The sequence below is a fragment of the Anarhichas minor genome, unplaced genomic scaffold (genome assembly GCF_050575085.1).
Source record: "Anarhichas minor isolate MPS153535 unplaced genomic scaffold, ASM5057508v1 ptg000007l, whole genome shotgun sequence".
Lineage (NCBI taxonomy): Eukaryota > Metazoa > Chordata > Actinopteri > Perciformes > Anarhichadidae > Anarhichas > Anarhichas minor.
Window position 1 is genome coordinate 20424305 of NW_027466453.1, and position 21984 is coordinate 20446288.

At 42.5% G+C, this 21984-nt stretch overlaps 1 protein-coding gene across 1 annotated transcript in view; it reads right to left on the minus strand.

The window, feature by feature from the left end:
• cacna1ha (calcium channel, voltage-dependent, T type, alpha 1H subunit a) overlaps nucleotides 1-21984 on the minus strand; it is a 97059-nt gene that overhangs the window by 37908 nt on the left and 37167 nt on the right. The window contains exons 2-5 of the mRNA XM_076081494.1: nucleotides 10191-10302; nucleotides 9284-9417; nucleotides 8312-8409; nucleotides 3608-3767 (exon numbers count right to left, since the gene is read on the minus strand). Of these exons, the coding sequence (XP_075937609.1) occupies nucleotides 3608-3767; nucleotides 8312-8409; nucleotides 9284-9417; nucleotides 10191-10302 (504 nt within the window). The remainder of the gene's footprint in view (nucleotides 1-3607; nucleotides 3768-8311; nucleotides 8410-9283; nucleotides 9418-10190; nucleotides 10303-21984) is intronic.

Below are 21984 nucleotides of genomic sequence, written 5' to 3' on the forward strand. Positions count from 1 at the left end.
TTGTTGTTTGTTTGTTTGCTTGTTTGTTTTTGCTACACGTTCTATAGTAGGTCATATTAGTAGTATACTGTAGATACACTGAGAAAATATGAACCGGTTTCTGGAACTGGAGAACTGAATCTACAGAATATGTAATTTGTGATTAGACGAAGGACAATGGTCTAAGTCTAATACTTCTTTGAATCTCTCAGGAACGGGTTAGTCTCTATCGAAAGGGTTAAAAGTGCTTGTATAGAAATCCTTCCCAAGACATTGACTGCGACGGATAAAAAAAACATTCTGCCAACTCAGAAAATCCCAAACTTTTTTCCTATTGTGCCTTTCACCAATAAGTAGGATCAGTTTATCCTTTGTGCTATTTAAGGTGAGCTCCCAAATAGAAACCGGGATTAGATGTTAGCAAGCAGTGTAATCAATGTGAGTGGATGTATCATTGAGCTCATTACACAGGCACACGTCCAATCACAGATGTTATCTTTGAATTTGCCGCACGACACCTTCAGCGACGACCAACTACTCCTCCCACTCCATTCTCATGCTGTATCTACGCTGAGACTGTGTGTTCTCTTCTTCCACAGCATCTCAAGCAGGGATTTACACTCTCATCATGAATCCCATTGAACATCTGAGTACTGGGGCAGATGAACCTTCTGTTGCTCTGCAGCTGGAGAATGAAACTAGAAAAGGTGCACTCAGCAGAGGGCAGATATCTGCCAGGTGTGCCTTAAACGACCACAGCTGGATTGCGTGATTGAATGAATACAACCCACAACTAGCTCCCGTAAAAAACACTTTTCTCATACTCACAAAGCAGGCAACCGGCTCAAAGTCATTGTTTACGACATTTTATACAATATTGCCGAAAACTAAATTAAACTCACCAAGCTGTCTGCCCGCAAGCAGCGGCTGAGTTGTAGAGAGGTGGCTGCTTCCTGACAGTTTGCACTACTGTATATTGTATACTGTATATTTGTATGCTTCTACTGGTGTGTGTTATGTGTATTGTGTGTACCTTTGCTGTACTTGGGAGAAGCCAAAGATCAATTTCCCCTGAGGCGGAGAATAAAGTCAATCTAATCTAATCTAATCTACTCTAATCTAATCTAATCTAATTACTGCATTAATGTGTACATCACTTTAATGTTGTAGTTCGTAACTGTAAAACTAATTTTATTACTTTACTGCCGGGTAGCTTGTGAAATGTCCCGCTGGGGATCAGGTCTCAATTAAACCTAAAACGATACATCATAGTTAATATGGAGATTATATTTTGTGTCATTAATCAGAATCAGTAAAGTTACCGAAGATATCAGATAAATGTGAGTGAAGTCAAAAGTACAATATTCCCCTCAGAGATGTAGGAGCACAAGATGGAAATACTTAAGTGAAATACAAGTACCTCAAAATTGTACTTCAGTAAAGACTTGAGCAAATGCATGTGAGTCCTGTTGTACTGGAGGTCAGACAGAGAAAACACAGCAGCCTCGGCTGTGAAACATTGAGCCGCTGTTCTCGTTCCGTCTCTCTCTCTCACACACAGGAAGGACTCAGCAACATCAACTGTGCTACAATTTGTACCATTACATCAAAACAGAATTAGTTCAGGGACGTCTACGTGACACTTTTGGCTTCCTGTGGTTGAGGACACTGAAGCAGTTTTCTCTTTCTCTTCTGCATCACTTTACTTTAGTCCCCACAGCTAAATTGGTCGACTCTGATCTTTTGTTTTCTGTGTGTGAATGTGTGCTGTGGAGATGGTGGTTGTTTGTCTGTAGCTCTTCTCTCATCAGATGGATCTTATCTTATTCATCACGAGATGAGATACATCTGGGAGCACAGCTTCATCTAATATTGGCATAATGTGTGCAGTGTAGAAGGAAGTGCAGCTTAATCTTTCTGTATCGGCCCGCGTCGTGTTGACTGAGCCTGCACCGTGTCAACGTGTCTTCTCTGTTTTGGGTCAGTCACAATGTAATTCAACATTTTGTCAATATGTATAGATTTTAAATCTCTTTGGGACTTCATTACAGAAGTAGTTTCTTTCTGCTTAGACATTTCCTGTTATGCTGATTTTATGTCCAAGGTTGTTTTATTGTTTGGTCTGTTACATTTTCCTGTAATATTATCGTTTTCAAGTGTAATATTTTCAGGCTTTACTTTGACCCATCTTAAAGTATGAGCGCCACATCATCTGCAAAGAGGAGCTTCATTTCTTCATGGAGGAGTTTTGGAACTGGTGCGTTGGATCGCTCTAATTTATCTGCAAGTTCATTGCACGGATATTAAATAACATGGTGCTGAGACTACATCCTTGTCCACATCTCTCTCCCTGCTTGTTCGTCCTGACTTCTCCCTGCAGCTTTCTTTCATTTAAGAAATATCGCTATGGTTCCTTTCCCAACAAGATGCCGAAAAACCTGTTCATGCCTTTATTTCCAGCAGATAAGATTACTGTAATGCTCTCTTCATCCGTCTTCCAAAACAATCCTTTGTCAGATGACAATTAATTCAGAACTCTGCTGCCAGGCTTTTAACAAGAACAACAAAGACAGAGCATAGCTGAGCTAGCCTGCAATGACTCCCGGTGTCTTTGAGGATTGATTTGAAAGTTTGTTAACTTGTTTACAAGGCTCTTAATGGTTTGCGACAGGTATAAATTATTCATTCTTTGTCGTTTTATAATCCTTCACGGTCTCTTACATCCTCTGCTGATGTATTTTTTAATACAAACTATCACACGAATAAGAAAATCGGCAGCTAAGCCTCTTTTATTTATCGGCCAATAGAATTGCCTACCCAAGGCTATAACAGATGTGAGCGCTGTGAACATTTTTAAACGACAATTGAAAATGTATTTACTCAGCATTGCCTACAACTTTAATCTCTTACATGTTTTATTGTTCTTATGCCTCCCTTTGTTTTAGTGATTGCTTGTATCTTGCAGTATTAGAATGTTTTAATCGGTTTGTTTTGATTCATTCTGTTGTTTCCTTCATTTTTTGTGAAGCACTTTGAACTACTACCCCTGTATGAAAGAGTTTATTATTATTATTATTAGCATTATTAGCATCATTATGGCCATACGGTGGTTTACATCCTGGGGGTGCGATGCAGTCAGTGTACTCTAACAAGTTACAATTTCTGTGTTTTTGCTCCAGGCAACAGCTGACTGATACACCATGTGACAACGCAACACAATCTCTACCGAGAGAGGCCGAGGGAGGAAGAGGAGGAAGGGTGAAAACAGAAGGAGAAATGAAAGGCGCAGAAAAAAGGAAAGATCGTGTGTTTGAGTTCAGTGATCTGAGCGTGTTTGAAGAGCCCATGTGTGCTTGCTGGAGGCCGTGCAGGTCACCATATGGATGTGGAGAACAGCACTGGCAAAACAGGGTGGGTAGACTTCTTCTATTCAGTGGGAAATTAAAAATGTATCCAAACTTCTGAGTCTACTGAAGGAGTTTTTCACTCATTTTAGTTTTTTGCTTCACTGATTCAGTCTAGATTTGACCACGGTCTTGAAGAGGATTCCTGGGACCATCTGTGCTACTTCCAGCTTAGAAGGTAATAAGGAAAATGCAAATACTGTATGACTAGAAGAATTCCTTACGTTCTGATGTTCTCTCCCATGAAGCAGCGGTTGCGCAGTAGTCCCGCCCACAGCTGGACTCCCACAATGCCGAAGATGAAGAAGACAAAGAAGCAGAGGAGGAGGACGTTTCCCAGCATGGGCAGGGTGTCCAACAGCAGTGTCACCAAGATCCGCATACCTACAAAGTGGAACACAAAGAAATAACGATAGCATCAGAAATGATCACTTTGTTTAGAGTTCACACACATGACAGTTGAGTTTTGCATTAAATAGACTTTTACTACCGCAAACCCTGACAACCTCCATTGATCGTGTGAGCTTGGAACCCACAAATTCATCCCCACAGCCAGCATAATTACAAGCGATGACAATACCGACAGTGACAGTTTGAAATTATTTCATCCTCCGGGATTTGAACTCACAGCTTCCTTGAGGCTAGTATTATCTAACCACACGTGTTCAGCATCCATCTCCAGCTGTCGGATGTCTTTAGCGTCAGCAGAGTCAGGGATCTTGTCCCCGAGGTCCCTTTCACATATACGTATATCAGCCTTTTCACAATGACCACACTTACAGTACGGGAAATTCCATAGTGTCACTGCTAATGTCGACAGTAGCTATGATAAACACATTTAAAGCTCCTTGTTTGGGGAGTTTTCAGTTATCAGGATGGTTTTCTTCTTCACAAATACTTTTTGATTCAATTTGTTGACACTCTGATTACATCCCGACAGCAATCAACGAATCAAACGCTCTGACAAAAAACCAACCCACATGCCTTTGTGTAGTGCTGCTAGCTACTTTCACTGGTAAAGAGTTGGCAACACTGGGCTGGGTTTTCGGTTATATAACTAGCGTAGTCTCGCTAGTTTCACAAGATTACCACCTTTAACTCACCAGCTTCCTTGTTGAATTTTGTGCCAGATGCTAAATATTATCATAACTATTATCAATATTAAATTAATTTAAACTACGTCTGAGTCAAATCAAACTCATACAATTGTCCAGAAGATTATCATTAATTGTTAATATATGTTTGGAAGCACAGATGAGCAAATTGTGTGTGTTATAGATTTTTTTTTTAGTCGAGATCATTTAGAGCTAAATTTATAATTCTACTCATTTTAGATGTTGAAATGTCGTGAAGGACAATATTACAGCATATTTGGAATAACAAAGACATGTGGAGAACATAAAGTAATACTGGAAAGAAAATGAATGATATCTGAACATCTTGTTTACAAGTATAGAAAGTGTCCTGACAGCGAGGTTTTCGTTGTTGTTACTCTGTCCGCACTCGGAGCGAATGACTCATCAGCGTTTAGCGTGCGTTGTCTTATTTGTGTTTATCCGTGTGTGCTTCTCTGTGCTTTCATTAGACACAAAGTTGTTGTCGAGAACATATTTTCGTCCCACAGCATGAAATCCTCTGAGCTGGGTTTTTGCTTTGGTCTCCACAGTGTATATGGGATAGTGGAAATAAGTCAAAGTCTACTCTAAATGAATCCATCGATCATGCATCGATCCATCCAGTCAACCATCCATCCGTAATGAGTGACCGATCCCAGTTCAGCTGCACATCTGGAGTTGCATGTGAGATAATGTGTTTTTTTTGGTGAGATATGTGACAGCCAGGCAGGTGAGGGTCAATCTGTCAGAGCTGTAAAGAGATAAGGTCATGGCTGTGGGATGGAACAGAAACCAGAGTATCGATGAAATGTCCAGTTTAAATCATCGGCTCATCAAAACAAAGGTTATACCGACCGGTCAAAGGAGGAAACCTTACACCCCGACACGCATCTCTCATCCTCAAACTGAACAACAAGAGCATGCCTGTGTGCTTGCGACACCAGAGTATTGCTGTATACCAACTACTGAATACAACACATGGAAATGTTCACATGCACACACTGAGTAAACAGTAAACAGATGCCTTACTGTAGAAACCTACTCAAACATCTCCCAGCATTGACACCCTCTTAGCTGAATACTAATGGTTGCTCCATACAACATTTTGGGGACTATGTGATCACTGCTTAGAACGACACAGACAGTGATTTAAAAAGTAGATTGTCCCCTAAGTTCACGCCCAGAGTTACAATGCACTGTGGTAGGTTTAATTAAACGAATGCAATGTAATGGTGCACTAGCAGCAGACTCAATGAGAGCGTTTGAATCAGAGAGTCATGACACGGGAGGTCAGGCAATGCACATTATTTGAGCCTGTAAGAAGTGTGGAGGGGTGATGTTATTTAGAGGAGACGAAAGAAGCAGGACTGTGGATTTAGGCCTCAATCTACGAGAAGATCTTTTAATGAAGTCAGAAAAGTGGCTTCTTAGATTAGATCTAATTGAATATGTTAATTTGAACTCATTGCCGTCGGTAGACAGACCAACGACGATGATGAAGTAACTGCTCTTCACAATCTGTTCCCAACCGCACTGGCCAGCAATCTAATTCAGTTATAGCAGAACATGTGCAATGAACATGTGTGATGGTATCTGTGGATAAGCAGAAAATAATAACAATGAATGTGTAGTAGAGATGTGTCATGAGTATATTTAGCATTAGCTTAAATGACCAGACTGGCAGTAAAGTGACAGAATACCAACTTACTTTGTGTTGTCTCATTTGAATAAACTTGTGTTTTGTGATCCGTAAAGCAGATTTCAAGGTGAGGAAAATAACAAACGGACGAAGCGCTAGTTGCGCCGGTCGTTGCGTTTGCCACAAATATAGAGCGCAGAGAGTCCTGCTCGCTGTATCTAGGCTACAGCAGGAAAAAAAACACATTCAACATGTGTCTAACAATAGATACTTCCCATCCACTTAGGCAGAAAGACAAACAGAGAGACGGAGTGATCGCAGAACGATGAAAGACAAACAGAGATGGTAAGTGGGGAGAGGAAAAAACTTTAGCCTGGCTGTTAGCCCGGCTGGCTCGCACCCACAAACACCCGGCCTCTGATCACAATTCAGATTCACAAATAAAACAAAAGATTAGATGGGAGTCTCAAAGAGATGAAAGAGAGAGGGAAAAATGAAGACAGTGAGCGTTCATCCTGTCTCTGATTGTGTGTACCTGTGAGTATATGTGTCTGTTTGTGTCTCCACCAACCTTGAGCTTCCAGCCCCAAGTGATATCTCTCATTGTGCTTCTCTCCCTCTTTCTTCCCTCCATCTCCCTCCCTGTGTCAGACCCTTCAGGGAGCGACTGGAAACTTGTTACAATAATACAAGATTCACTTCACCTTGTCCGAGGCTGTAAAGACTGTTTCTCGGGGCCTACTGTTAGCTTAGCGATAAGGTTAAGGTTAATGTTGAATATAAGTCCTCACTGAGGTAGAACAACACAGTGAACGTGTGTGTGTGTGTGTGTGTGTGTGTGAGAGACTGTGTGTGACGATAGCTCGAGAGAAGCAGACAACCTGCCATGCTTTATGATTGTTTGGGTTTATTTGCAGTATGCAAACACACACACACACACATACACACACACACGCGCTTGTACAAACGTATAACGTCATCAATTACGTGGGAGACTCTTGGATCACACTGTATCACATGCGAACAGCTGGGTTATTCTAGGGAAGCGGGGTCATCATTCACACGCACACACACACACACACGCACACACACACACACACACACACACACACACACACACACACACACACACACACACACACACACGCGCACACACTTTTTGTCTTTTAGCTTGTTGCAGCCAGACAACAAGCAGACATCTATAACCCTATTGATCCTGATTTTTTTCATACTTTGTGTTATATGAACAATAAAATGTATTTCGTGAAGATAATAAACAGGATGACATCAGACTGAAACAGTTGAGTGCAATAAGAAAGAAAGGTTTAAAATCGTGTGTATGAGTGTATTGAACAGTGTATTGAACAAAATGTCCACGGCTACAGGCAGACTGAAGCCTGAAAAACAACACTTGGCTGCATGCCTCGCGTACGCTGGTTAATAATCTTCTGCGTTGTTATGACATTGTTGTCTAGTGATCCTCTTTGGCTGTAGATTCATGGCCACCTCTGTCACAGAGCTTTTCGGAAAATGACAAACTATGTGCAAGTTCTGACTCGGCACTGGAGTGGTACCACCTCTGGAAGTGAGATTGAAGCAGACATCAAGTCTGCTTCAATATGGTGAGAACATAGACACCAAAATACTCTACTTTTTTTTTCATGTGGTTTTGCTTTCGTAGCGCTCGGTGCAAACTCGTTGAACGATAACATGAGAATGTACAGCATCACAGCGGTTGCAGGTGAAATGCATATACCTGTGTAGGATTAGGTAAACAAATCAATATATGTAATATGATGTAAAATGTACATAAGTTGAACAACCTTTGATATGTGAATATGAACAATTATGTGAATATTACAATAATATAATGTCAGTTTTTGAAAAAGAAGCACTCTGCAGCAGATAATTATGCAGAGTTGACAAAAAAAATAATTTAAAAAAGCATTTTCATAATTTAGTATTGATGAGTATAGACATGTTTTTATCCTCCTTTAAAAGACAGTCAGGGCTTTGGCTAGTTCAGTGGATCACTGCTGTGTGCTAAGCTGCTAGCATTGAGCCAAAGAGCAAATAACCACAGATGGATAAATTGTGCTTATTTACAAATCAAGGACCAATCAGGTCGGCCCTGGTGAAAAAGCCTCCCTGCTAAGGTTTAAACATGGACTTACTTGGTACTCTGTTGATGGCCCTCAGAGGCCGGAGCACTCGGACGGTTCGGATGGCAGACAGACTGGCATTATGGCCATCCAGAGAATACTCCATCACCCTGAAGACACGGCCAGAGAGAGTTTCACTTCATGTTCTGTACTCACACACACACGCAGATATATTGACCCAAAGCAACAACAAGCAATCTAAGAATACCAAAAATATCATAATGCCTCTACCCACATAATTACTGCACGTATGACATTTAATTACATGGAGTCAAACGCTCGTTTCCCTCTGTATAGTGCACGTTGCACATGAATGTGACAAGAAGGCAGAGAGGGACAGCTGTGGTCTTAATTGTGTTAGTTTCTTGTACTCTGCCCTGTGAGTGTGCCGGCTGTGTGAGGAGTGTGTGTGTGGTCACATTGGCTCGGTCCTTAGAGCGTGGGAGTATCTAAAAGAATGTCTTGCTGCTGATTGGGTCCTGCCCTCGCCTCAACATACATAGTCATTATATACAGTGACGTCAAGTATTGAAAAACAAATGGTGGCCTTACATGAAATGGCTTATATGGAAACTAACAGCAACACACATGATACAATTGGGCTCATTGGAGCCACAAGAGTCTTGGCTCTCCGGTCAATTTATGACATTCAGAGACTGTTCAGGGACCCCAGTATGCAGAAATATTCACATTTTTAGAGTAGGTGAAAACTGTAACCTGATGGGGTGAAAACAGAGACTGAAATGTTACACAACACACCCACAGGTGTTAAAACATACACCTGTATCATGCGTGAGCTGTGAGTAGCCATCTTTACTGTGAGTAACTGTGTGTGATATCTCATTCATGCTCGTCTGATTGTTTACTTCGTGTTCAGCAAAATATGATCTTATTCTAAGCAGACTGCTATCGTCTCAGGATGACAGAGAAAATGGAGCAATTTGTGGGTAAGAGCAAAACAAAAAAGCATTTCGGGACACCGACCCTGCCATGACGATGACGAAGTCAAGCTGGTTCCACTTGTCGCCAAGGTAACAATTGGGGCCAAAAATTCCCAGGGCCACCATCTTGATGACCATTTCCACCGCAAAGAAAGCAAAGATACAGTCGTCCAATACCTGAAGAAACACGGAGAGGAAGACAAACACACAGGTGGAATCCCAACAATAAGAACCAGAGGATATTCACTGCTCGTCGACAGAATAAGGTCAGCTCCTGGATAAAGTTCCCTCATCACATGCCGATAGGAGCTGTGGAAGAGCCAGTGGAGGTTGTCGGGAAGAAATTCTTGTCTCCATTAGTTAGTCTCATCCCAGCAGGGAATAGCTCTGGCTTAGCGTGGTTATGGCTGTGTCTCAATTAATTAGACATCTACTACAGCAAAGAAGAACAAAAAAAAAAAGAAGAGGAAGAAGGTCTGTATTTGAATATAATGAGCACGTCTCACTGCGCCAAGAATCAACATCGCTCGACAGTACGAGCATGTTGGAACAAACGAGACGAGTGAGACAAGAAGAAAGAATGAAAGAAATTCTCATTTCCATTTGTTTATAAATTGTTCTTGTTATTGTTGTTGCTCAACTCAGAATGTGAAATCAATCCCTGGCGTAAGAGACACATTTTATCTGCAATAAAATAGTCCTGTATGTCCTTTACATTCGGCCCCATCAGTGATGTCGCCTTTGAATTAATCGCTGACACAGCTGACTAGATAAAAATCAAAACATGGAACATGACTTACAGTGAAAGGTGCTTATGTGGAAGAACATGTCACACCAAGGTAATGAACACCGTTTCTCATGCCACTACTATCTAATGGAAACTCATTATATAAATGTGTAATATGTAAGATAATATTGTAATATAACATATGTTAGGCCGTCACACTGACCTGTAGGATGCGGCACCACTCTGACTGACAGGTGACGTCTTCACAGGGCTGGAACATCCCCAGAGTGACGCAGTTGAGCAGGATGACCAGCATGGATACGTGCTCGAACCACGTGCAGGAAGAGGTTAAGGCCAAAGCACATGTAACTTGCTGTTTACAGAGAGGACTGTTCATTCCAGGCCAGAGACATCATGAACTTCAGAGGACAAACAACGACTAAAACAATAACATGATGTTGAAAATGGAAACAAAATGTCCTCAGCATGCTTTTAGATTATGTTGATGTTCCAATGCCGACCACAGGTGCAGGCATGATCAGCTGCAAGCCACACACAGTCCAGTCCATAACAATGACATAACGTGATATATACTGTAAGAGATATATAAGCGTGCATAAGAAGGGCTCAAATCCTAGAGAAAGATCAACCATGATTCAGCATAATAGCATGTGAGACAACACACCGCAGCCGGATGCCAAAAGGAAGGTTTGTGCGATTCTAATGGACATAATGGGTCCAGAAATGACCCAGTGGGACTGTCTGTTAATCTGTTTACAGGCATTTACCGTGTTTCACAGATAAACATCGTAATGGGTCCATGTCTACTGTACATCCTGTGGCGTTTGCTAACTGATCAATGAAAATGCAAGAGAAAGGACGTCTATCACAACTAGCAATGGGTTCTTTATAATCCCAGATGCAGTATTCATGCTAATCTGTTGGTGAGTCTCAAGATGTATTCTTGTGAGTCCTACTTTCTTGTCACAAGTATCATGGGTATAACAATGTCAGATGTCACCTCCTCAGCTGACTGAAATAGCACTTGTGAGTAATCGTGTGTAGATTTCCTCTTGCTTGTGTTATCCTTTCTTTATCCTTTTTGGACTCGGAGCGAGGTTATCTATGTAGGGCAAGGAGGTGCGTTACAGAGGGCACGGAGGGTCAGCGGTGGACTTTTCTTTCCTTTCTGTTCAAGAGCTTCAATAATAATCCGTCTATAAGGAATGGAGTCTTAACAGCGTGGCCAGATTGGTGCCTCACCGCGAGGACGGAGATTTGATGGAGGGTTTCAGTCTGTCTAGTTATCTTTGTGCAGCAACACGGCTGGAAACCAACACTGCGCCCTCGTTTCTATTGACTCAATGAAGAAGATGACAAATCTAAAAAAAACTCAGTCAGCTCCAAAATCCCAAAATGTTGTCTCATCTGATACTTTTTTTCTCCTCATCAAAACCGATTCAAATCTGTCAAAGAGATGTGACATGTGTGTGCTCATCGTGGAGGATCCCACAGAATGGATCAGTGCAGCCGCACTCCGACCATCAACAAAGTCATAAATCCATCGTAGCAGCACCGACAACATGTTGCACATAAATCAATCCAGTCTATGAAAACACAAGTTGACCAAAACCAAACATATGGACAATAAATCCCAGAGCGTCGGCAGCTGCAGTAAAGTTATAAGATGTAAATATATCGAAAATGAGAACAAAAAATAATCATCACGTAATCAGTGCGAAGAGAGCGCGAGTGAGAGACGGAGAGATTGGATGACAACAGAGAATAAGAGAAAGGAATCGCTTTAAACCATGTCTCCTAAAGTAGAAAAAGAGGCAGCGATGCTGCTGTTTTTTAGGTTTGGCTTTTGTCCCAGAAACACACACACACACACACACACACACACACACACATGCAGGGATCTGGTGTGTGCACCAAGTTGCAGTATTCAAGTATTCCCATGGTGAAGTACTGTTCTAATTAGAAAGGGAGTCGGAGCAGAAAACAAAGGGTGACCACTGTCTCCTGCATTACTCACACACAGACGGACTGTACATACAGACTCACAAAACACACACACAAATGCACGCATCTATACATTTTATGTAAATTAAGTTTATGCCGCACGCACACATGCACACACACACGCACACACACACACACACACACACACATATACGAGGACAATCGGACCTCTCTGCTGTGATCAGGGGCAGAGACAGAAGTTTGTATCGGCGGAAAATTCTGACTTAAACTTTTTCCCTCCAGTGGCTGATAAGAGTAAAGATCTTCTTTCATTTATCCGACACGACAGGTTTTTCCAGTCAATACTTTGCATAGATGTCACAAGGAGATGATGGTGCCCAGCACACTGTCTTCATCTTTCACTTGTTAGACTAAACATGTCCACACCAAACCAAGAGACTGTGCTCCTGGGGAGAAGTCACCTTCCTTTTGATCGGTACTTGAGTTCATGTGGAAGTTTGAGCCAAATATGAAGACATTCATGTCACTCCTGAGATATCGTGTTTACGAGAACAGACGCACAGACGGATGGACGGACGGACGGACAGACGGACAGCCTGAAAACACATTGCCTCCCACACGGCTGTGGCAGTCTTCTGTACAATGCCACGCAACTGGACATTCAAAAATCTAATTCAACATGTATAAAAACAGGGCTAATTGAAGTTTTTGTTGTAAAATTTGTCATTCAACATTTAAAAAAATGAATAACAGATGTTATTTATCCATATGAAATAGATGAAAATGCATCTCTTCTGCCAGTAAATGTTGTGTTCAAAGATTAAAGATCAATTAAAAAGCAATCAAGACTAAATACGTTCAACATGAGCAGATACTACATGAGGGAAGGAGGTGTTGCACACACAGTGTTCAGGGTAATGAGGCTCATGTGAACATGTATCTGAATAGCGACGTGTGTGGGTTTAACAGCAGATGTTGATTCAACCATCAGGATACGGATGAGTGCGTTTGAGGCTATTTGTCATATCAGCTGTGGACAACTGAATAAATCACCATCAACTCTTTGTGTCCTTGTTCATTTTAAGAGAACTTCTGAACAGGGAATAACAACAGCAAAGACAAACATACTTCAGTCAAACCGCAGCGGGAAACGACATTTTTCTGTGAATGCATTTTACATTTTAGAAGAAAAAGGTAATATAACAGCCTATTATCTTCGCTCTGCTCCCACCAACACACCGTCATATGACAGCCCATATGCACATCTGAGAGCCTTACCCGTCGCACCACTTAATTAACCAAACCTGACAAGTGTGCAATGCACTCTGCCTGAATACCATGTCTCTATTCTCCCTGCTGACAACAGCTTCCCTCTGTCCACCGGGAGGGAAGTTCAAAATCTGGATCTCCTCAAATATGAGATATGTAGACCAATTAAAGCTGAAGAGTACTATGCTATTATATATGCAGACCATGTCTATTGTGGACTGCAATGCACTTCTGAGCATTAAAGGCGACTTATATATGCAGTGGTGGAATGTAACCAAGTGCATACATGAACTCAAGTACTGTAATGAAGTACACATTTGAGGTATTTGGTCTATACTTGAGTATTTCCATATTATGTTTCTCTCTACTACAACTCAGAGACAAATATTGTACTTCTTACTCCACTACAATTGGTTCTTTCTCAGATGACATGTTTTCATCCCCTTCCTGTCCAGTGAAAACCACGTATCTCCAGATGTTTGTGATAAACCAATGGATGGACTTTGTAGAGCTACTAAACTGTTTAAAAAGCCTCTTGAAAACGGCTTTACTTCAGAGCTCATGAAAGGTTCTCAACGCTACAAACACATAATGTGATGCGTTCCTGTAGATGAAACCATCCAACAGTCCATAAAGGAGTTCAAATTACAGAGCGTAAACATCCAGAGCAGTAACAATGCAACATACACGTTAATGCTGAAGCAATATTAATGCACGAACATCAAACAGAATCGTAAAACACTGACAGGGAACATTTTACTGCACAGTGAGTACTTTATGTACATTTAGCTGAGAATACTTTCACCTACTTTTCACAGTGTACTTCTTCTTCTCCCACTGCTTATGTCTACATCTCCTGCTTCTCACAGATTTGACGCGCTAATATTGTACATCGGGGGAAGCAGCGTCTGCTGTATTTCTGGAAAAGATGGTCTCTGCCTATGCGCCAAGCTCCCGCTGCCGTGGTATGCAGCAGCTGGATGTTCAAGTTAACAGAAGCAGTGCTACTGTGGGAGGCAGGAAGAATGCTGCTTATCCTCTGGAGGCACATTTAAACAGAAGGAGAGGGAGAAATAAACAAGGGGCACAACATTTTGGAGGGGGGCTTGTGTCAGACATGAGTGATTGTTGCAGGGGCAGTCCAGTTCAGAGGCCACGTTCACACAGTCACACGTTGATTCAGCAATTCTACAGCAGCTCTGAGGCTCGTGTCGCATGAACCCCGACGTACAAATGAGTTAAACGTGCATTCAGCCATTACGGCGCTGTAAAACATGTGTTGTGCCCTCGGAGGAGTGGCAACAGAACATCCTCGATAACATTGTTACACTGGTGTTGTTGTGAGTACAGAGAGAGAGAGAGAGAGAGAGAGAGAGAAAGCACATCTTCAATCACATAGAAAATGCCTTGGGCCAGTCTGTCACCATACAACACACACACACAGACACACACACACACGCACACACACACACACACACACACACACACACACACACAAGGTCATGGGTAGTGAGGTCGATCCTTCCTTCAGAGATGAAAGATTCAGTAATCTGCGTCAGAATTAAAATGAGAGATTTGAATATTCAGAAAGTCTCTCTCTCTCTCTCGCGTCGCTCTGTGCCCCCATGCGCTCTGCTTTCTCTAATTCCTCTTTAATCTCCACAGTCAACACCTCCTGAGCCCCCTTCTGTCTTCAGCTCTCTCTCTCTCACACACACACACACACACACACACACACACACACACACACACACAGATGTATGTGTGCGTTGCAACACACAAGCATTAATGTATAAGTCCTCAAAGTCAAGCCAGGCTGCCGCTGCAAAGCGAGCTCAGCGTACGCACTGGTTTTCAGTTAACAGAAAAACAACAAAGATCCTGTTTTTGTTTTTTTCCTAATTTAGTTTGGCTTCTGCCGAACACACACACACACACACACACACACACAAGCTCGAATTCGGAAGTACAGTTATGTTTTTTGTAATGTTGCTATAAGCTCTATAAATATAGTGTACATTGGTTGGATTTCCGGCCCGGCACACGAGCGCTCCTGGTCTCACTCGCTCAGGTGAATTTATGCCTCAGCGCTCCGAGCAAATCAAACCAGGGCTGTGTCGTGTCACACTGGATGTGATGGATTGTGGGTAATACAGGCTAACAATGGGGACACTTAATATTACCATTTATCGCCTGTCCATATAGAGAAAAATAAATTACTTGTCACCCAGTTTTGATCAATCAAGTCAGACGCAATATGAAGGGGTTGTTTGGACCCAGTGTTATGTTTTATATTACTGTTCAGGTTATTTACCCAAACTAACATGTGGATATTACACAGCTGTAGAAAGAATGTTTTGTTAGTTGAACAAAACAATGTGCATATGACATTATAAAGGAAAAATCAGTAACAGTGACAACAGTGATAAAAGGATTTTAACAGTTTGCAACCACCATTTCATATTTAAGTAGAGTTAATAACCCGATACTAACATGACAAATAACACTAACATAGAGTCAAAACAGCCCTTTGTCTTGGTGCTTTATAAACATGGATCATGTTCTCATAGACTTCTATACAAACAGAGGAGTCGCCCCCTGATGGACAGTAGAGAGAATGCAGGTTTAAGACATGAAGCTTTGGCTTCACTCTTCAGAACCGGAGGTTGCCGCCTGGTCTGTACTAACATTGTGACTTGGAACACTCAGCAGTCCAAATCTAGAAACAATTAAAATTGTTCAATTCAATTCAATTAAAGATGTTCATGGCGCAGAGTCATTTATTGTACTTATCTATTCATCTAGTGGAATTTGGCTTTAACTGTGAAGCAAATGCAGGAAGTTCAGCCTCATTCATTTCTTACAGATTTCATTTGCTGTCCCTAAAAAAAAACAAAAAAACATCCTTCAACCAGACCGGAGCGCCACACTACTTTTCATCGACCTGGTTTATGGTACTATCAATATTTGATCTCTTCCAGTATCAGTGGGCACAAAATCTGTCCACTGGAGCATTTTGGTGTGTCGCTCAAGGGCAAGAGTAGCAGAGTAGACACAAGCACACGGTAAACTAACACTGTTGGAGACGGAGGAGAAAGTAGAGTCGAGGATGATAGGAAGCTTTCTAAGGAGCGGTATATGGAGCATCCATTACATTTGTGACTGTATGATGGGCACCGAGTGACTCAGTGTTTGTCTCCATCATCTGCTGCGCTAATATGTGACGATACAAGCCTTCCGAGGTAAACAAGACACACATATCACAATGCAGTATTAAGCATTTGTGTTCAATTTGTACCACACTCTGTCATAGCAAAGTCTCGCACCTACAGCGACTGTGATAACACTTACACACATTCGCTAAGGGAACACACACGCACACAAATGCATAGCGCTTGTGTGTGGCTGAACAATGGTTTGCAGGTTGCGTTTTCCCTTTTTTTTTCTCCAACCGGACATGAAGAGCACAGTAGCACTGCACCGTTACACGGTCCAACATGACGACACGAGTGGCTGCCGATGCAAGAACAACAACAACTCCCCAGCGCAGCCTCTTTGGCATACACGGATGCACACAAGCAGGAACCCATTGGAGAGGTCATGCCCACTCCACAATGCATGCACACAGTGTCAAGCCCACTCCAGTTGAGCTGTCAGGCCGGTGCACATAGAGAGGGGGGGGGGGAGGGAGGAAACAACAAAGGAGCACTGAAGCACTACAGAGAAATATTGTCCAGTTGTCTCCCATCACAGCATTCAGAGCAGCTCTCTTCATTAAATGAAGTTATTTTGTCTCTTTACCCGTTTCCTGTATCTCTTTCTCCTCCTGTTATGACTTCCCCCCTCCCCCTTTTCTCCCTCCTCCATCCTCCCAGGGTCCTCTATCTGTCCATGTGTTAAAGAGGAGCGACGGTGTTAAGTCGCAGCACACAAGCAGAACTTATCCCCGCGCGCTCCACGGCTCAGCGCACTTTGTTCTGCGATAAAACTACAAATCAAAGCCCGTCCCGTCTGGTTAGTAGCTGTTGAACTTCCTTCTGCTTCGGTAAAAGAAAAGTTTATCGTCTGAACACACGTTCAAGCAAAAAGTTTGATTTGAAGAGTGAGCGCTCAAAGAAAACCGTTGGCATGGAGTGACATTTGAACGGCATCACTTTGCAATAAGATAAAAGAAGGATGCAAACTTCTTTTATCTTGTTCTTTCTACAGGGGGACAGGTCGCCAGAGCAACCAGCATCTTCAGTGGGAGATCGTGGCTCCTGCCTGAAGCTCATTGGCTGTAACTCCCTTGTGTCAGGTTGTAATTCCTCAGCCAAGCGGAGGAATTACAACCTGTCTGTTGTGCTTTGTTTGTCTCATTCCGCTGAATTTGGGGCTGAAGGACGGTTAATTATTTTGTTCAGGTCAGCGACCAGTCACGCAGCACTTTTCTCTGCCATGGGGACGGATGGCTGGGGGGGGGGGGGGGGGGGGAAGCAAACCTATGCATCCACACGAGAAGAAGAAACAGACTTTTATGCAACACTGAAGTGCATTTATTAAAGTGGTTCGGGGGTTAATGGAGCTCTCAGAGTAACTCAGTTGATAAATTGGAGAGGAGAATAGGGGGAAAAGAAAACAGAGAAGAAGAAGTGGCGAGGAGACGACTGTATTCTCATCTTCATGTTGTATTTAAACAGGCTGGGATGTAAACAGCTGTTCAGTGAGTTCATGACAGTGTGATATTGTATGTATGCCAATACAAGCATCTACTGTATACTTTAGGTATAAAAGTTCTATTTGACCAATTCTTTCCTTGTCTGCTCTCCACACAGACAGTTTACTTGCCCACACACGCTAATCATCAATGCAACAGACGATGCAGACTGAGATTTGAATTACTTTCATGTGTTTAATGTATCGGGTTTCCAAAGTCCGGGGAATATTCAAGGTGTAAACTTTCCATGGGAATTAGCAGGAAATAAAAGGAATAAAATTCAAATATAGGGGTTATTCTCTCAGGCTGTATTTAACATGACAAGCCTTTTGCCATATCATACACACATAATCTAGTGGTGGGCCAAATAAATCTATTCATTTGTTGAATACTTTCAATCTCAAAGCGGTGGAGGAATATTATCATCAACCCGACAGACCAGGTTAACGCTCCCTTTTCTCCTCCCTCCATCCCCCTCCTCAACACCCTTTTCATCCCTCCCTCCTTCCTCGGTTCCTTGACCCTCACCTTCACCCCTTCTCACTCTCTTTAACCCCCCTCCCCCACCACCTTCATTTCTATACATTATCCCCTCCATCTCTCCTCTTAGCCTTTAACCTCCCTCTCTTCATCTAATTCTCCCCCTCTGTGTACGTTTTCTTCCATCCTCTTGTGCAATCCTTTTCTCTGACCCCCCCCCCCCCCCCGTCCTCGTTTTTCATGCTCCGGTCCATCCCTCTTTCATTAGAGGAGAGCAAACTCAATCCCATCAGATGTAATAACCTAATCACACTCTGTACTCAGGTCGATCAGCAGGGCAGCAGTGTGTGTGTGTGTGTGTGTGTGTGTTTTTGTGTTTGCCTGTTATAATGAGCATACTCATTTTAGTTGCAGTGTCCTTTGTCCTTTCCATATCTGCTTTGTACATCCTTACTTTGTACCAGCTGGTTTTATAAAACAGTTGATTTACGTTGTCAGCTGCCGAAATCACCGTCACACATTCATTCACAACGTCATGCTTCAGGCTGGTCTCATCCAGCATTCGTAGCAATACCTACGAAAAAGAATGTGTCGTAAATCATAGATTTGTGTTATTATGTGTGTTATCCACGTGAAAGAAGAAGCATAAACACCGAACGAAGATCTATTCCTGAACCTAACTGAGTATGTTTGTTGCCTTCACCTAACTGAGTTTCCTGTGAACGCAAAAACTGACGCGTGTTGCAGGCTTTTGTTGGAAAACGCAACAAAAGATGAGGAGTAACTTTTCGTAAGATATCATATGAGGAGACGCATGCTTTAGCTTTAGAGCGGCAAAGAGACATTGTTCTAGTCAGGTAAGTTGTTATCATTTAGTCTTGGCAGTGAACACTATGTAGGTGAGTTCCATATAAATGTTTCATCGACATGTTGATCAATAACATTTTGTGGCATTTTTTTGTCCTGCAAAACATAACAGCTAAAGTACATTAGTTGTACCTGAACATGATTTACACCTGAATCTGATGGATAAATGATTTATGACTAGTGATGACAATAAATAGTCATCAAGTCGATTGTATTACGCCGTCTATCCAAACCTTGGTCCCGGTTGGAAAAAAGAGAAATAAAATGACATGAAAGATAACATATTTCTCTTATATTATTTTGATGATATAATATTTTGGTTTCTTAGCTTTATTTATCCACTAAAATCTCAAAACTATTTATATCGTGATTTGATGTATAAAATATCCTTATTTGCCAATAACTCAAACTCAAACACCTTTGGCTGCTTCGTTGGTGACTAAATCTCAGAGGAACTCATTTCTGCTTCGACCGAGCAGCCATGAAGAGCCGCTGAGCTTCTCCTTCTGCTGCCGTCGCCCCGCAGACCATCCCGGGCTGTTTGTCCTCCTTCCTTCATCGCTCCATTCACTGTTTATGAGCTCTGCTGTCCTTTCCTCCTTCTTTACCCTCTGCCGCTCATCTCCAACCAAAATCTGCCAAAATCTCTCTACCAACTCCTCCGTTCTCCTCCTACTGATCCGTCTCACTCTGTGGATGTGGAGTCCCTCCAATCCAGACTCCAGGCCGTTTTGATTGGGATGATTGTTCATTTATTTCACCATCTGCCACTAAAAACACACACACACTCTCTACCACTACCTCAAACATTAAACCCCCCCCCCCCCCCCTGCTGTGATCACAACTTTAAAGATGTTGCCAACAGAATGAGTAGTTGCCGCATGTGTCATACAGCGTGTGTGTGTGTGTGAACCCCAGATTGGCTCATCTCAGTGAGGTCCCTGAAGACGGCACGATTCAGAGACAGAAACTCATAAATCAGCCTGTCCCTGAACTCGCTCCTCCTCGCTCCCTCTTTCATCTCTCCATCCCCGCGTCCCTCCATCCCTCCTCCTCCTCCTCCTCCAACACCCCGGAGAGGACGCCGAGGCAGCAGTGACGCAGTTACACCAGGATTCCCTCTGTCTTTCCGCTATGGAGTCTCTGCTGCAAGCGCTTTCATCTCCCACTTACTTCCACTGCCTTTTTAATCTTCTTTGTTGACGCCACTTTGTGTTTTTTCTATGGTGAAATGTTTTCCGAGCAACTTTACATCAACTACCAGTATTGATGATATAAAGTTACATTCTACTCCTCTCTGAGGAAGTATGTGTGTGCGCAATGAGACGCATCCGACAGTCTTTTTCAGTCCAGTGCGACAAAACAAGAAGAGTTTCGACAAGTGTTTGTTCTCTGCTGTGCCGCAGTGTGCAGAGATGCTGTGACTGAAACAATCCTGACTCACAACTCACCTGCACACAAGCCAGCCCAAGGTGAGATTCTCTCCAATGGCATCTATCCCATCATGTGCATGCACAGCGTGTGTGAGTGTGTGTGTGTGCAGGTGTGTGAGTGTGTGTGTGTGCAGGTGTGTGAGTGTGTGTGTGTGCAGGTGTGTGTCAGAGAGGAAAAAGGGAGGAGGGAGATACAGAGAGCCCTAAATAGAGCAGCTGTATCTGATGGGGCCTTAAACCTGTAGAGTATCTCACACACACACACACACACACACACACACACACACACACACACACACACACACGCCTTAAATGGTTCAACTGCTCAGCTCGACCTCGAGGTATTGGCTCCTCTACATGTATTAGAATCTCCACACAGACCTTCACACACTGGCAAGTTTATATCACTTTTTGCTTAAAGGATAACTCTGGCGATTTTCTATATTTTCATCATCAAAATCATTAACAAAATGCTACATCTGACAATATTTGACACTAATAACAACAAATGTCTGTGTAGTAAAGGCCTGACTTTTTCATCTGAGCCATAGAGATCCACTTATGTCCAAATATGATCAGAAAACATCATTGAGACACATTTGCACCGGCTGACATGCAATAAAAGTACAGCTATTTTAGGAGATTACTTAAAGGCTCCAAATATGGAAATTCAAAGCATTAATATAGCAGCCAACTACTATTTTCGATATAGTGGAGTAATGTCTATGTGAACAGAGAATGCAGTCACTCTGTTCATGTGAGGCAAGGTTAAAGGAAACCACAGCGCCCATAATGCGGAAGATCCAGAAAATATTTACAATATTTTATACTCTTTTTGTTTTGCTTCATGCGCCATTGAGCAACTTTCATAGAAATAATGCAACCTCTGACGCTGTATCCAGATATCCTCACAGACAGCAGAAGCTGAGATGTCATGACTTTCAGTCTCTACTATGGACTCAAGCTCCAACAAACACCGGATCCTTCCCACGATGCAACTAAACGTCATCTCTATTTTCGTCCCTCCCCGTCTGGTAAAAGCCCACATCTTTGAGGCTTCACGACACCGAAGGCTTTCTGTCATTAAGTCTCCAGCCCAAACTGAGAAACCCCCTGATGACATCACAGACATCACACACGTCACAGGATGACGTGTGTGATGTGTGTGAATTCGGCCTGTGTGTATACTTTGTTATTGCAGACAACACGCGTACCGTGTAACACTGTCAGACATAAACATCCTGACTGATTACAGCGATTAGGAGGACCACTTTCATCACGCTGGT